Source organism: Borostomias antarcticus (genome assembly GCF_949987555.1).
Source record: "Borostomias antarcticus genome assembly, chromosome: 14".
In the NCBI taxonomy this organism is placed as follows: Eukaryota; Metazoa; Chordata; class Actinopteri; order Stomiiformes; family Stomiidae; genus Borostomias; species Borostomias antarcticus.
Window position 1 is genome coordinate 11955633 of NC_140247.1, and position 14362 is coordinate 11969994.

Sequence of the window (14362 nt, forward strand, 5' to 3'; positions counted from 1 at the left end):
CAAGATGTCAGCCAACACGCAGCTATGCGTGCCTCCACAGAGGGGGAAATGACAGGACCAGTTGGATGGAAGAAAATTCCATATCAGATATGAATTCTCATCAAAGGTCACATGGGTGTCATGAGGTGAGACATTCTCCTGAGGTCTGCCACACTGACTGCTGCAGTGTGTGTGTGTGTGTGTGTGTGTGTGTGTGTGTGCGTGCATGCCTGGGCATGTTTGAGGGCGTTTAAGAGTGAGAGAGTGTGAGAAAGAGAGTGAAAGGGAGATATGTGTGTGCGTGTATGTGTGTGTGTGTGTGTGCGTGTGTATGATGTCCTAGATATCTGATGAATATTTCATTATCTTCAATAGAAGCTAGTCGATATTTCAGTACATGCTGCTCATGGTGATTCCCGTGGGAGTTATGTAAGCACGAGCAGATACATTCCAGGCGCATTACCTCGCCAGCAGAGCAGGCTGGCAGAAGCCATGTTAGCTCATGTCATGTAAGTCAGCCATTTTCAAACAGTAGTCGGCAGAGGCAGTGGTAGCCTACTGCCAAATGGTTTGACAAAAAAGAAAGTTTGGTAATTTACAAAGCTGGTTATTTTTCTATCGAAATGTACTCAAGAATTCACATATAAATAAAACATTTCAAGTTAAAATGCATTATTTCAATGACCAGTTACGTTTGAATATCACCACGCCAATCACACTCGCCAATCACATCCCTCACCCTCAGATGAGACGAGACAGACCACCAGTTTTTTTCTCATGTATTTGGGAAGGTGGTCCTCAGAATTGTTTTAACAATCAAACGTGGGCCTTAAGTTACAAAAGGTTGAGAACCTCAGGTACTTGACTGAGGATTTGGCTGAGATGGCAGTGCCTTGTACCGTGACATTTTGTCATTTTGATCCTGTGCTGTTGTGACATTCAGAACCACCGCCGGGCCCCATGGGTAATTCAGCTGGCCGGACAGACGCTGATGGCGATGTGACGGCAATGGACAGGACTCGCTCTCCCCACGATGGCAACTCTCGTGCAAATGTAATTTGCTCTCTCTGACACTTTCAATGAGCTTTGCTTTGTAGACCAGGCAGACTGACTTAATTATGACAATATGTTGATGGACAGATAAGGGAGCAGCCAGTTAGTAACACCAGCTAGTAACGCAGTCCTGAAAGGGGCTAGATGAGTATGCCTCTCTGGGGAATGGATGAGTATCTACTGTAGCTATGCCTCTGGTGAATGGATGAGTATCTAGCTATGACTCTCTGGTGAATGGATGAGTATCTAGCTATGCCTCTCTGGTGAATGGATGAGTATCTAGCTATGCGTCTCTGGTGAATGGATGAGTATCTAACTATGCCTCTCTGGTGAACGGATGAGTATAGTGAGAGGCTGAATGAGTCTAATGACAAAACAGTTTTATTAGTTGATTCTATCCTGTGTGATGTCCTTCGGAGGTTAAGTGTCTCTGCACATACGTGTATACATGCATACCGAGGCTGTTGTGTGTGTGTTTGGTTGTGTGTGTGTGTGTGTGTGTGTGTGTGTGTGTGGGGGGGGTGTCTGTGTGTCTGTCTCTTTGTGTAAGCATGATGTCATCCATCCAGGTCGTCCCTATTGAGTCCGATCAACACAGACGCGAATCCAGAATGTTCTTTGTGTCCTCCCTACGTCTCCCTAGCTGTCTATCATTTCAATAACACCTCTATCCTTTAGAAAAATACTCTCCCCGTAGAATAACAGTTTCCATTTGACGAAGTCACGCTGTGGAGCGAGATCCCAGAGCTGCTATAATTGCTGCCCTGGTTATGGAGTTTATTTTGAAGTATTTGTCTTCCGTGCATCAGTCCAGATGGCTTGTTAGGGTTTCATTTAGAGATGAAATCGTGCCGGCGGTCACGGTGGGTGAATTCTTCGTATCGACGGCGAGCATGTGGGGGGGCATGTTTGTGTTTGATGTCTGGGGCTGGGGTTTGGACACGTCTTGGCATATCAAACATCACACAAACGCGTAGTCCTGAGGGTGAGGAGAGAGGGAGAGAGGGGTGGAGGAAGAGAGAGGGAGAGAGGGGTGGAGGAAGAGGAGAGAGGGGGGGTGAGGAGAGATGAGGAGCTGTGATTTTCATTGACCTGATTGTCTATCCCGGCCTGGCTTGGGTCCCAGAAGATGGACAGGCCGTGGTGAGGTTTTCCAGCAGAATATTCCGGCGGCGTCTGCTGCTGTCACACCCCTCGTCAGGGTACGAGGCTGCTATGGCAGCATGCCAGATCTGGAGGGGGGGGGGGGGGGGGGGAGAAATAGGGGGAGGATAAATAGAGACATAGGGTAGGGGAGTGGAACTTGTTTTTTTTTGTCCACCATACCCATGTACTGTAACGTACTGTAGAACGTGGCTGCATACTAACCCTAGTTGACCTCTGACCTCACCTCAGCTATAGAATCGAACGGAATCCATTTCAGCACAGAATGCACAATGACACTACTAATAACAACACAATACAGTTCAGAGCTGAACGGAGTACAATGGCGCTCGATATTAGACATCGGAAAACACTTTGCTGCTCCCTGCTACCGTCTCTCTTTCGCCCCCTCTCTCTCCCCCCCTCCTCCCCCTAGAGGGGGGCGTGGTTCCCCCGGGAAGGAAGAGCCACAGGAAGCTCAGCAGAGATACTCTTCCTCTCGTCGCCTGTGCCGATTGATGTAAAAGCCGAGCTGAGGTCAGCCTCTCTTGGCCTCAGAGGACGGGACTTCACCAGGCAGGTCGGAGGGGTCAACAACTAAATGACACGAGGGAAACAAGCTCTGTGTCGTTTCCTGAAGCCCGATTGTTTTGGAACGGCTGCTCCCCTCCATTCTCTCTCCTCTCCTCCTCTCTCCTTACCTCTCCTCCCCTCTCCTCTCCTCTTCTCTCCACCTCTCTGCTCTCCTGTGACTCATATCCAGGTCATGGATTTGTCATCCGGTATCGCTATGGTGGACAGCTCCTGTTTTAGCATGGGGCTTATTACACAAGCAGTCCAAACAGGTGAGGAATAGAGAGCGAGAGAGAGAGAGAGAGAGAGAGAGAGTGAGAGGTAGAGAAGCAGAGAGAGAAAGAGAGGGAGTGAGAGATTGAGAGAGAGAGAAGGAGAAAGTGAGGCATTATTATATATTGCTTTATTATGCCAATAAAGCACAATGAATTGAATTGAGAGAGGAAGAGAGAGAGGCAGAATGAGAGAGATGAAAGGAGGGAGAGAAGAAGAGAGAGATGTTGTTAGCTGCCACCATCACAGAGGCCAGATGGATGGAGAGGTCATTAAGAGGACGGTCTGAGCTGGCCAGTCCAGCCAGACATCTGGTGACCCACTCTCACTGCTTAGAGATGCTTGTCCCCTGAACACACACGCACACAGACACGCACGCACACACACGCACGCACACAGACACACAACACATGGGCCGGTCAAGACAATGTCGAGGGTGTGAGGCTTTATTATTTCTGACCAATGGTCCAGTGACTATCAGACTGTGTGTGTGTGTGTGTGTGTGTGTGTGAAGAGCCCTCTGAGAGTTACGCTTTTAAAAGATTTTGTGGTTAACCCCTGACCTTGGTGCTGACAGGTCTCTCTTTCCCTCTAGCTCTTTCTCTCCCTCTCTCTCTCTCTTTCTCTCCCTCCCTCCCTCTCTCTCTCTCTCTCTCTCTCTCAGAGGCCCTGACCATAGCTGCATGGTGAAGGTACTGTGCTGCTATTCACCCCTGACTCCTGGAATATGAAATGAAAGGTAGAGATTTCTTCACCGCTTCACCACACGCACGCACACACACACACACACACACACACACACACACACACACACACACGCACGCTAACAAACTGTCTCCTGTGAGCTTTCAATTTTCAATTGACTTTCAATTTCAATTTCAATTTAATATATTGGCGTGAATGTTAAAGTTAACAAGTTAAAAATATTGCCAATGCAGTACAAAGGAATGAAATATTCTCTTCTCTTTCTCTGTCTCTGTCTCTCTCTCTCACACACACACACACAAGCCCACTCACACAAACCGGACACGCACAAACTGGCACACACAAGCACAGGCACACACACACTCAACACACACGCAGGGTAAAGGTGATATAGAGGTATCACAATTTTATTCCAAAAATTATAACTTTTTCATCTTTCAGTGCTTTCATGCTTTGAGCATATAACAATACGGTATAAAATCTCCACAGAGGACGATAGGAAAAGCAGATTCTGACAATGCTGTGTCAGCATTAATTACATCATGCTGTTGTTTCTGTACATTACATTCCCTCTAAAGTACAAACACTGGCAATATGCGTTGTGGTCCTCAACGATTTGCTTCTGAAATACAATAAACACTGTTCTCAACAAAGTGTTATAAGATAATAAACATCTATTCTTGAAGTAAAATGTTGTACAATAAAATAAATACATAATACACAACGAAAATACTTTTTGCAAATCATAATGAAATGTGCTGATTTTTTCTCAACAGCCCAAGGCACTCAGGCTTGTAAGTTGGCAATTAATTTAGCATTGTTTTAATAATCATAAATAAGAATAGATATATCACAAAAATCACGCCAAGCAGGTGGAGAGGAACTAAAGCTATAGCAGAGAGAAAAGCGGTCTCAGAATCAGAACCGGCGCCGGGCGGCATTCCTTCTCCAGTCCAGACGACGCTCACAGTGAGAACCCCAGATGGGAGAACCGTGGAGAGAACGTCTACTCTGGTCTGTGGAAATGTACATACGCCGTCGGTCCACTAGAAACTACACGCTCGCCGACTGACGGCGGACCGCCGGAGCGGTTCCCCTCGGGCTCGCCGTGGACGTGCGCCGAATCCGCGCCGCCGTGATTAGGTGTCGGTCGCAGGGCCTTTGCGCCGCCAGAACAACCCGATCCGCTCGGAACCGCCCGAGGCCCGAGCGCCGTGCTCTCGCACACCAAACAGCGCCAGACCGACAAGAGCCACACTGAAGGTCAGAGGGAGGTCAGACCGGTGGTCAGACCAGTAAAAATCGAGTTAAGTGCCCACGACATGACGTATTCAAATATATATAACAAATCTGGATGCCTTTTTACGGAAATAAATGCTTCTTCTTCTTCTTCTTCATCATCTTTCAAAAGAACCGAACAGTCTCGGTGTGACCCATTGGCTTTTTTTCCCCCCACGTTCCCCCCCCCTCGCTTCAGTTGAGCTGCCTGCAGGCCTCGAAGGTCCATTTGGAGGCCCCCCCGTAGATGTCGAGGCTGGTCTCCAGCCAGGAGAACACGTTGCCCACCTGGGCCTTGCTGCTGCACGTGGCCAGGTTGTAGATCTCCCCGATGGACAGCTTACGATCCCAGATGTGGAAGTTGGCGAGGTCGCCGACGAAGGCCTGCGTGGCGTCGTACCCGCCCCCCAGCGTGTCCTGCGGAGAACGGGGGAGGAGTTTGATGAAGACGGATATGGCGTTAATACAGAGAAAAGCATCGTAAAAGGAATTATATAGTTTTAACCTTTGGAGCTAACAGTTAAATTATTCATCCATCCTCGCGGCTTGTTGGGATAGAGAGTCTGTTGATGTCTTAATATCTTACACCCGTATGCGGTGTTACTTGAAGCAGTAATTGTTTTGACACATTAACAGTGTTCAAACCTCTCAGCCTAATTTGGCGATTGAAACGGGAGCAGATGATCCAGAATTAGGATATTAGGATTGACCTCTGTTTTGTTGGTGCAGTAAGGTATCAGTTCACTTATTTTTCTTGAGTGTACCCTACAGGGCACATTTCTATGAGTGGTACAAATCACTCATAGTCCTTACTAAACTAACTTACCAAATACTCATCGCCTCTGATGAAACTAGATATCTTATAGCAAAGGCAACTTGAAACGTGAAAATCAAGGTGCTCAAAACAGGTGGATCAGACAGTGGAACTGCGAAGAGAACCTCTACCTGCTCCTGGCCCAGGATGAGCACACCCTGCGCTTTGATTGGGTGATAGGGAGCGAGGTTTTCTCCGCCCCCTCTCATCACGCCGTCCTGGAACGCCTCCCACACGCCGTCGCGGGTCGTCCAGGTGATGCAGACGTGGTGCCACTTGCCATCGTTGATGAGGAAGGGTAACTTGGCGACCTGACGTTAGAGGAAAGGGCGGAGTTTAAACTGACGTGTCGGTAGCGACGCCCAAATATCCTTTAGGCTGCACCAAGCAAAGCTTTTACATAAGAGCTGAATATTCATGAAGTGTCAAATCAGTTATTGCGCAGTTTGTATGCGTTAAGTCAACTCAATTTTATTTCTATAGCACATTTACAAACAGCTGTGGCTGAACCAAAGTGCTGTAAGTGTGTGTGAGAAGGTGTGTGTGTGTGCGTGCGTGTGTGCATGCATAGATAGATGGATAGATAGATACTTTATTAATCCCCTTGGGGAAATTCTATGTATCCAATAGCTGATAGCACAACACAACATAGAACGACACAGCAATACACAACACAACAAGAGACAGACGGCAAATTCAATTAATCGACATGTCATAAAATGTGAGCCTGTGATAAAAAAAAGCGAGTAAAGTGTATAAAGTGAGTAATAAACTAATAAAAGTGTCAGTAGTAAACGCCTGCATGCGTACGGGTGCGGGCATGCGCGCGTGTGCATGTGTGTGCGTTTGTGTGTGTATGTGTGTGTGTGTGTGTGTGTGTGTGAGAGAGAGGGTGTGTGTGTGTGTGTGTGCGTGCACGTTTGTGTGTGTATGTGTGTGTGTGTGTGTGTGTGTGTGTGTGAGAGAGAGAGGGTGTGTGTGTGCGTGGATGTTTGTGTGTGTGTGTGTGTGTGTTTGTGTTTGTGTGTGTGTGTGTGTGTGTGTGTGTGTGTGTGTGTGTGTGTGTGTGTGAGAGAGAGGGTGTGTGCATGTGTGTGCGTGTACGTTTGTGTGTGTTTGTGTGTGAGAGAGAGGGTGTGTGTGTGTGTGTGTGTGCGTACGGCACACCTTGTCATTGATGAGTATCTCCATGGGGTTGTTCCCCCACTCGATGAGCACCAGCTCGTTAGCCTGCCCCGGCACGGCGTAGGAGAACGGCGTGCCCACCCCCGGCGACGCGTTGGACTTGAGCCACATGCACACGGTGAAGGCGTACATCTCCGGAAGGCTCCGCTTCACCTTGGCGTACATGTAGTTGGTTCTCAGGGGGAACGTGAGCTGGAACCGATCCAACGGTCTGTTGTCTTTCTGACCTGCCAGCCGTGAGAGAGAGGATGAAGGGTTAAGTCCTTGGTCTCCGAACGACTTCCTGTCTAAATAAATGTCAAATTAACAAAGAAAATATCTCAATATATTGAGGAGGGCCGGTAAGGTTTGGTCCTGGCCTCAGTTGACACATTCATGTTTTGAACGTTTGACTTTGACGTTTTTATATAACAGTCGGTTAGGATCGGCGCATGAAGCTTCGGGCTTTTGGGAGGGATTTGCAAGGCAAGGTTATCGAAATATGTGCATGACCGTCCGCGGAGGGGATTTGCAGAGGATTGTCTCCACTGTGGACGGATGATTCCGGGTTACATAACCGATCCTGATCCTGTGATTTCACTTTTCTCCCCCTCTGCGGTGAGATCAGCGTCAGGCGGGGGGGGGGAGGGGGGAATAGCGCTCTCCTCCCCCCCCCCCCCCCCCCCCCCCACCTTCACTACCGTCCCCGGTTCCCGTTATAACGAGCGCCGTTTTAATTGATATATCCCTGTGAGGCCCGAGGCGAGCGGTCGTCAGTGGGCATCATTACTGGGGCCGGGGGAGGGGGGGGGGGGGGGTTTGGGCTCCTCTGAGGTCAAAGTGGAGAGAGGGAGGGAGAGAGAGAGAGAGAGAGAGAGAGACGGCCAGGTCATTCGGCGCATCTGATTTGATCTGCATGAATTAAGAGCAAAAACTGCTGAATATACGGGGCCGCAGCACCGCCTTAAACAGTAAATCAGCAGCTAAAAGCCATAAAATGTTTAATGTGGAATTGGATATGCAAAGCAATGCAGCTTCTTGCCCCCCCTCCCCTCCCACCCCCCACACAGCCCTAGCCCCCATAGTCTTATGCGACACCGTGGCAGCCAGCCAATTATACTCTCTCTCTTGTCATGGCAGGAATCCGTGTAAAACTACAGCCTATTATTCACCATGAATAAAGCGGCTATAGAATGCAATGACTTCCTAGCAACCGTCGCAGAATGGCCTGCCGCCTGCCCGAAACGTGTCCGTTTAGGTTTTTAGACGAGCCGCCCGTCCGCGTAGCTTTTCGTGCGTTTCGACGGCACGGCGCGCAGCCGCGCGTCCCGCCCTCTGACCGGCGCAGCGCCCACCTTTCTCCAGGTCGGTGATCCTCTGGTGCAGGGAGGTGAGGCTGGACTCCACGCGGCCCCGCTGCTCCGTCTCGTTCCTCAGGCCGGGCTTGTTCCCCTCGACGCTGTTGACGCGGGTCAGAACCTGCTTCTCCAGGTCGTCGATCCTGCTCTGGAGCAGGTTCTTCAGACTGTTGGCCTGCCCCGAGCCGTTGTTCCGGCTGAATTGCTGAGGGAGAGAGAGCAAACGGCGGTTAAAAATAAATAAGGTTTAGAAAATAACGGTTGAGCCTGTTCACGGAGGAACATTTCACTACTCGTCGTCTTATGTGTGATGTAATACGTCACAAATCACCGACTTTGACTTTGGATTTGTGCATTTTTATCTTATCAGAGAAAAGCTTCATTGAAACTGATGACCGGCTGGACATGGCCGCGAGGCTAATGCCAGCTTAGCGTCTTTTAAAGCTGATTGCCTTTTGGTGTTAGCGGCGAGGTGTGCATCAAATGACTAAATTTGACTCCGCTCTCGCCCTGACTCCTTTAGGTTCATGATTAGTGTGGAGTTACATGGTGGGATTACAAAGTGGAGGTGCGGCTAGGTGTGATGCATGTGGCCCTGAAACTACGCAAACCTAAACTTGACGTCCAGAGTTGGGCAGAGCAGAGAAATAGTGTTTTAATTCGGCTATTATAGCCTATTATAAAGTTCCACCTACCTCCAGGTTTTCTAATCTCTGTTTGAGAGACTGTAAAGTCTGGGAGAGTTGGGCGAGTGTGTCCGTGGGACCCCTCGACACGTCCCCCATGGTGTTCTTGGTGCTGGTCTCCTTCCTGCGTCCTCCGGGCTCCGGCGCGCTCTGGCTCTCGCAGCGGCTCAGCTTGGCCGTGAGCTCCCTGATCGTCTCCTTCTGGTTCATGATGGTCTCCTTCTGCTGCAGCACCGTCTCCCGCAGCTGCATCACCGTGGTCTTGAGGTCCTCCCCAGGTACACTGTTCTGGATCGTCGCCGCGCATATGTCCATATCCTTGGGCACGGACGTGCAAATGAACTGGGTCTGTCCCGAGTCTTGGGCCGACCCCTCCACGAATAAGTAAGAAAGTAGAAAAAGTTTCCAGGAGAATTCCTTCTTGATTGACGACTGCATGTTGTCTTGCTAGGTGTTTGTTTTTGTTTAAAAGCCGCGGTGCTGCGTCTGTCTGTGTGTGTGTGTGTGAGAGTGTGTGCGGAGCGCGAGGTGACTTCAGCACCACGGAACTGTCCCGTTGCTTGTTGTTGTAGTCCCGGCTGTGGCGCGCGCCCGGCTTATATAGCGCGCGTGGTCTGCTGCGCAGAGCGAGTTCACCGCATCACGGGTGAGAGAGGAGGGGAGGATGAGAGAGCGAGGGAGGAGAGGAGAACAGGAGAGGAGAGGACGCGTACTTTCGCAGCTTAATCGCCTCCTGCCCCTCAATGCTGAAGTGGAAAGTAGCGCCACTGCGTGCAGTCAAAGATGAAAACCCGCTTTTTTTGTTGTTGTGGAGAGGAGCACCACTGCGTGCACAGTCACAGATGACAACCGCTTCTTTATTTTTTATTTTTTTTTAACTTCAGGCTTTCGGGATGTTGAATTATTCATCAAAACGAGAATTTGTCATTCCTCGCTGTGTTATACTGTGGTATTATTCATCTGGCTGTGAGGGCTTGTAGACAGAGAGGGACCCGTTAAAAGGTATCAGGCGAGACGGCTGTGTTTGTGGTTTGCCGTGTGCACGGACACTCAACCCCATAGAGATGTTGTAGCCCCCTGCTGAACGGAAGAGGGTTCATGGCAACTTCCAGGTTGTGGTGTCTGTGCTGTGACAAGTTACTCCTCACAGACCACAGTTCAGCACCATGGACAGCGACGCGCCCTGTTCACATTCCGTCTGTTGTACCAGACGACAGGAGGGGAGTTTAGTCATTACATCCGCTGGGATGTAAGAGTTTAAACGTGGCCTGACTTCGTCACCAGTGGCAGCAACACATTCACCACCTCAACATCTAGAAATAAGAAAACGTGTTTGCACAGTGAATTATCTTGGAGGGATATTTAATGTAATAGCAGCATGTTATCGTTGTTGTTTATTTATGTTTACCTCTTGGCAAGTGGTTGTTATTGTGTAAATCATTATTGTTCCTGATAAAATAAAATAAAAAATCAGCTGTATGTTATCACCGGTGGAATCATATAGAACCATTTATAACAATAGAGAACCGTCTGAAAACAAGGTTTCACATAGAACCATTTTCAGCTCCAGGATTCTTTCTGATTTGAAAAGGCTTCTTATTTGGACCCTTTTCAGATGGTTATTTACTGTTATATAGCAACCTTTTTATTGGAGGTGTTATTTGGTGCCTGTAGCCAGTCTATATTTGGTCAGAGTGATTGTGTCAACCAGTCTATATTTGGTCAGAGTGATTGTGTCAACCAGTCTATATTTGGTCAGAGTGATTGTGTCAACCAAGCAGTAATGTAATTGATCTTCTCACCTCTCTCCTGGGCGTCACAGCTACCCAGCATCTAGGGAATCGAAAGATCAACACGTCTGCAGTATTTCCCAATGATCTTCATTGTTCGGTTGCAATCATCTCAATAATTCAGTCACTAAAAATGACTTTATGTACCCTCTAGCCTTTTGCCATCTAATATGCACTGAGGGCAATATTATCCCTGCCCAGTCAGCCATTATTAATTCCATCAGTGTTGAAACAAAATAAAAACAGCTTGAATAAGTCATGAAATCGTAATCGAGCTCAGATTACAATTGATTTTTCCTTTAAAAATAAAGGAAGGAACAATTGCAGCGCGGTGGGCAGTAGAACGTCGATGTGATAAGAAGGCATGCGGCACAGGGATGTGAGAAGGTTAGAGACAGACTCGTTGACCCCAAATGACCCGTTGGACTCTTTGGTCTGAAGGTAGATTTGGTCCTCTTCGTCCTCCTCCCTTCTCAGTAGCTCTGGGCCACTCTAAATATTTCACCATCACATTACAGCCTTTTACAGAAAAAAAAGCAGTTTCCTGAGCGTAAGTGCAGCTTTTACCGAACCCATGCTGTTCTACGAGGGGAAAGACGCCGGGGGGGTACTGTAACTCCCCCCTCGCTGGGGCCCCGGCATAGGGCATCAAACCTCTGGAGCTTGGCCAGAAAGCTGCAGCTCACCTGGTGTTCAACCACCCCAAGTTCTTCCACACAACTTCCCTTTTCCGTTCTCTACACCGGCTCCCTGAAGCAGCTCACATCCAGTTTAAAACTCTAATACTACTGTAGCCTACAGAGCAATGAAAGAAACAATCCAATCCACTTTATTTATAAAGCACATTTTACAAATCACAAGGATGACCAAAGTACTGTACAGATCCCTCCAAAAAGACTAAGATTAAGACACAATATAGCTAAAATAAACACATAAGGCCTATAGCTAAAATAGAAACATGATATGGCTAAAATACATAGTAAGGCTACACTAAAACAAACACAGACGTCCATGCTCAAGCCCTCCCAACCTCTACGCTCTGCTACCTCGGGGCAGTTGGTTGCCCTGTCACTCACACATCAACACGGTCACGGTTCTTCTCTGTCATGGCCCCGCAGGGGTGGAATGAACTGCAGCAGATTTGCTGCCCATCTTCTGCTGCCTGCTCAAAACTCACCTCTTAAAGAAATACTATCAGGATCCTCCCTCTTAAGCAACGATTGTACTTATGTTTTACTACTCTTGAATGCAATTATTGTAAGATCACTTTGGATAAAAGCATCTACTAAATGACTGTAATGTGACTGGGTTTGACAGGGATGCCTTTGGCTGCCAATAGCAACATACACAGACAGTGTGTTCTCCTGTCATCGTGCTTCTGATAAAGTCTTTATTACTGTGGGTCATGACCCCAGAACGTCTTTGTTTACAGTGCCATCTAAATGTGCTACATAGAACCAGAACCATCAAAAAAAAAAAAGATTCCATATAGAATCATTTTCATCAGGTCAGAAAGAACCTTTTAGGGTTTCAAACAGCATCTACTGTTTGTAATTGTAGGGTTCTATAGGGAACCTTTTTTCAGAGGGTTCTTCTGCTCTTTCAAATGGTTTTATTAGGCAACCATTTATTTTGGAGTGTCTTTCAAGTAGAACCTTGTTCCAAGTGTTCTCGCTGCTTTGGCTGAGTCATGACCTTGTCGCTGAACAGTGCACTCTTAAGAAAAGGGTGCTACTGTATGTAGAACCTTTTCAGGTTGTTATGGTTCTACAGAAAACCCTTTTCAGGTTAGAAAGAACCATTTAGGGTTCTAAACACTTTCTGGAGCTGAAAAGGGTTCTCTTCGGAACCGTGTGGCTCCTTATGGAATCTTGTTTCAGATGGTTCTTCTATTGTTACTCTATACTGTATGTCAGAGCTAAAAAGCTTTGTTATTATTTATTTAACTTCCCATTTATGAGTTATAGTTTGACCTATTTAAGTCATGAAAATTCAGAACTTTTATTGGAAGTGACTATTCGTCTGTAGCTTGATGAGTCCTGACACGTGGGTGCGACACAGTTTTTCAACCTCACTCGCTCCACACACTCACACATATCCTTTTTGTTTGAAAATGTGTACATACAGACAGCGCACATATTGATTACACAGACAGTAACTTCTGAGAGCACTTTCATTCATTGGAAAGCCTGGTGCTTTTGACTGTGGACTACGGACAAGGAGAGCAGGTGCGTTGAAACGACACCCACCCTTCATGTATATCCTTATTCCCAAGTGCTCTGAAAACTCAGACAGAGTAGCTACTGTGGGTCATGACCTCTGGTTCCCTCAGACCTAGTCCCTCCATACAGAGCAGAGTCAGCCCTGACGGACGCCTGAACATAGGTCTTTAGCCTGATTTTTAATTTACCAGCTTTTCATCAGTAATATTTCTACGAGAAACCCCATGATTCCAAGATTTATTAAATAATTCCTTCTGCTTGGCCTTCATGTGTGGTTGTTTTGTGGGTTATATGACTAGCCTGTAAGGGGTGAACTACAGTATGGAAACTGTAGAAGCTCTCTAAGCAGCGGGAGGGGAACCGAATCTCCTTGGGTTCTCCAGTCAGCAGCATCTTACAGAAACGTGACGGCGTGCCATCTTAGATGATCAACTCCAGGGGCGGATTGGCCATCAAGCACCAGGAGTTTTCCCAGTGGGCTGGTGCTGGGCATGGGCCGGTAGGCCGGTAAGATTACCCCCCCCCCCCCCCCCCCCAAAAAAATAAAAAAAATAAAAACAACTACCGGTCCACATTTGTAAGTGTTCCGGCCCTTCAAGGCAGCCCAAAGGATTCTTATTATTTTTTAAAAGCTTTATAGCCTAGCATAGGAAACTAATCACAACCGTCTCTGCCCTCAGGCTCATAGTGAGAATGCCATCAACCTTCTTGGTAGCCTGGTATCAGACAAAATCGTCAACCCGTTACACTCCGTTGACGACTTCGACTTTGGAGTCAGAGGATGGGAACGTCTGGACCCAGGTGACAGTCTCGGCACAGACGCACAAGATGGACCAGAAAAGGCGTAAAGAAGGGCGGAAAAGTTGTGAGTAAAAAAAAAGAAGAAGAAAGCAAACGATTGCCACTAAATCCGTGAAGATCGCAGATTTATTCATCCCTGCCACGGCCCCAAACCCAACTGCTGTGTCTGCTAGCGTTGGTGAGGACCGTGAGGAGGAGATGCAAAAAGGTTTAAGAAGCGCGCACATCCAAAAGTGATCCAGGTGCTGGCCAGAAGTCCCAGATAGCAAGCAGATCTGGGGCATATATGGGCCGGAACTAAGCCACAAGTGCCAGATCTGGCCTGTATATGGCCCTGATTGGATTGCTGTCTGGGGTACAAGTAGATTGGAAACATGGAAGCGAGTAGCAAAAGTAAACCTGTGTGCTCATGCTGCCGTGGGCGTGTCTGATTGCGAGTAGAACGTAACATACATCCATGCCCTCGTCATCTTAACAACAACAACAACAACAACAACAACAACAGCAGCATGATAACTTAATA

The 14362-nt window shown here is 47.8% G+C and overlaps 1 protein-coding gene across 1 annotated transcript; it reads right to left on the reverse strand.

The window, feature by feature from the left end:
• Positions 1-5199: 5199 nt before the first annotated feature.
• nptx1l (neuronal pentraxin 1 like) lies at positions 5200-9464 on the reverse strand (the record flags this gene model as incomplete). The annotated part of the gene is made up of 5 exons (XM_084448460.1): positions 5200-5421; positions 5950-6129; positions 6986-7230; positions 8338-8545; positions 9036-9464. The coding sequence occupies 5 exons, from the start codon at positions 9462-9464 to the stop codon at positions 5200-5202; spliced, it is 1284 nt and encodes a 427-aa protein (XP_084304586.1).
• Between the last annotated feature and the right edge of the window lie 4898 nt (positions 9465-14362).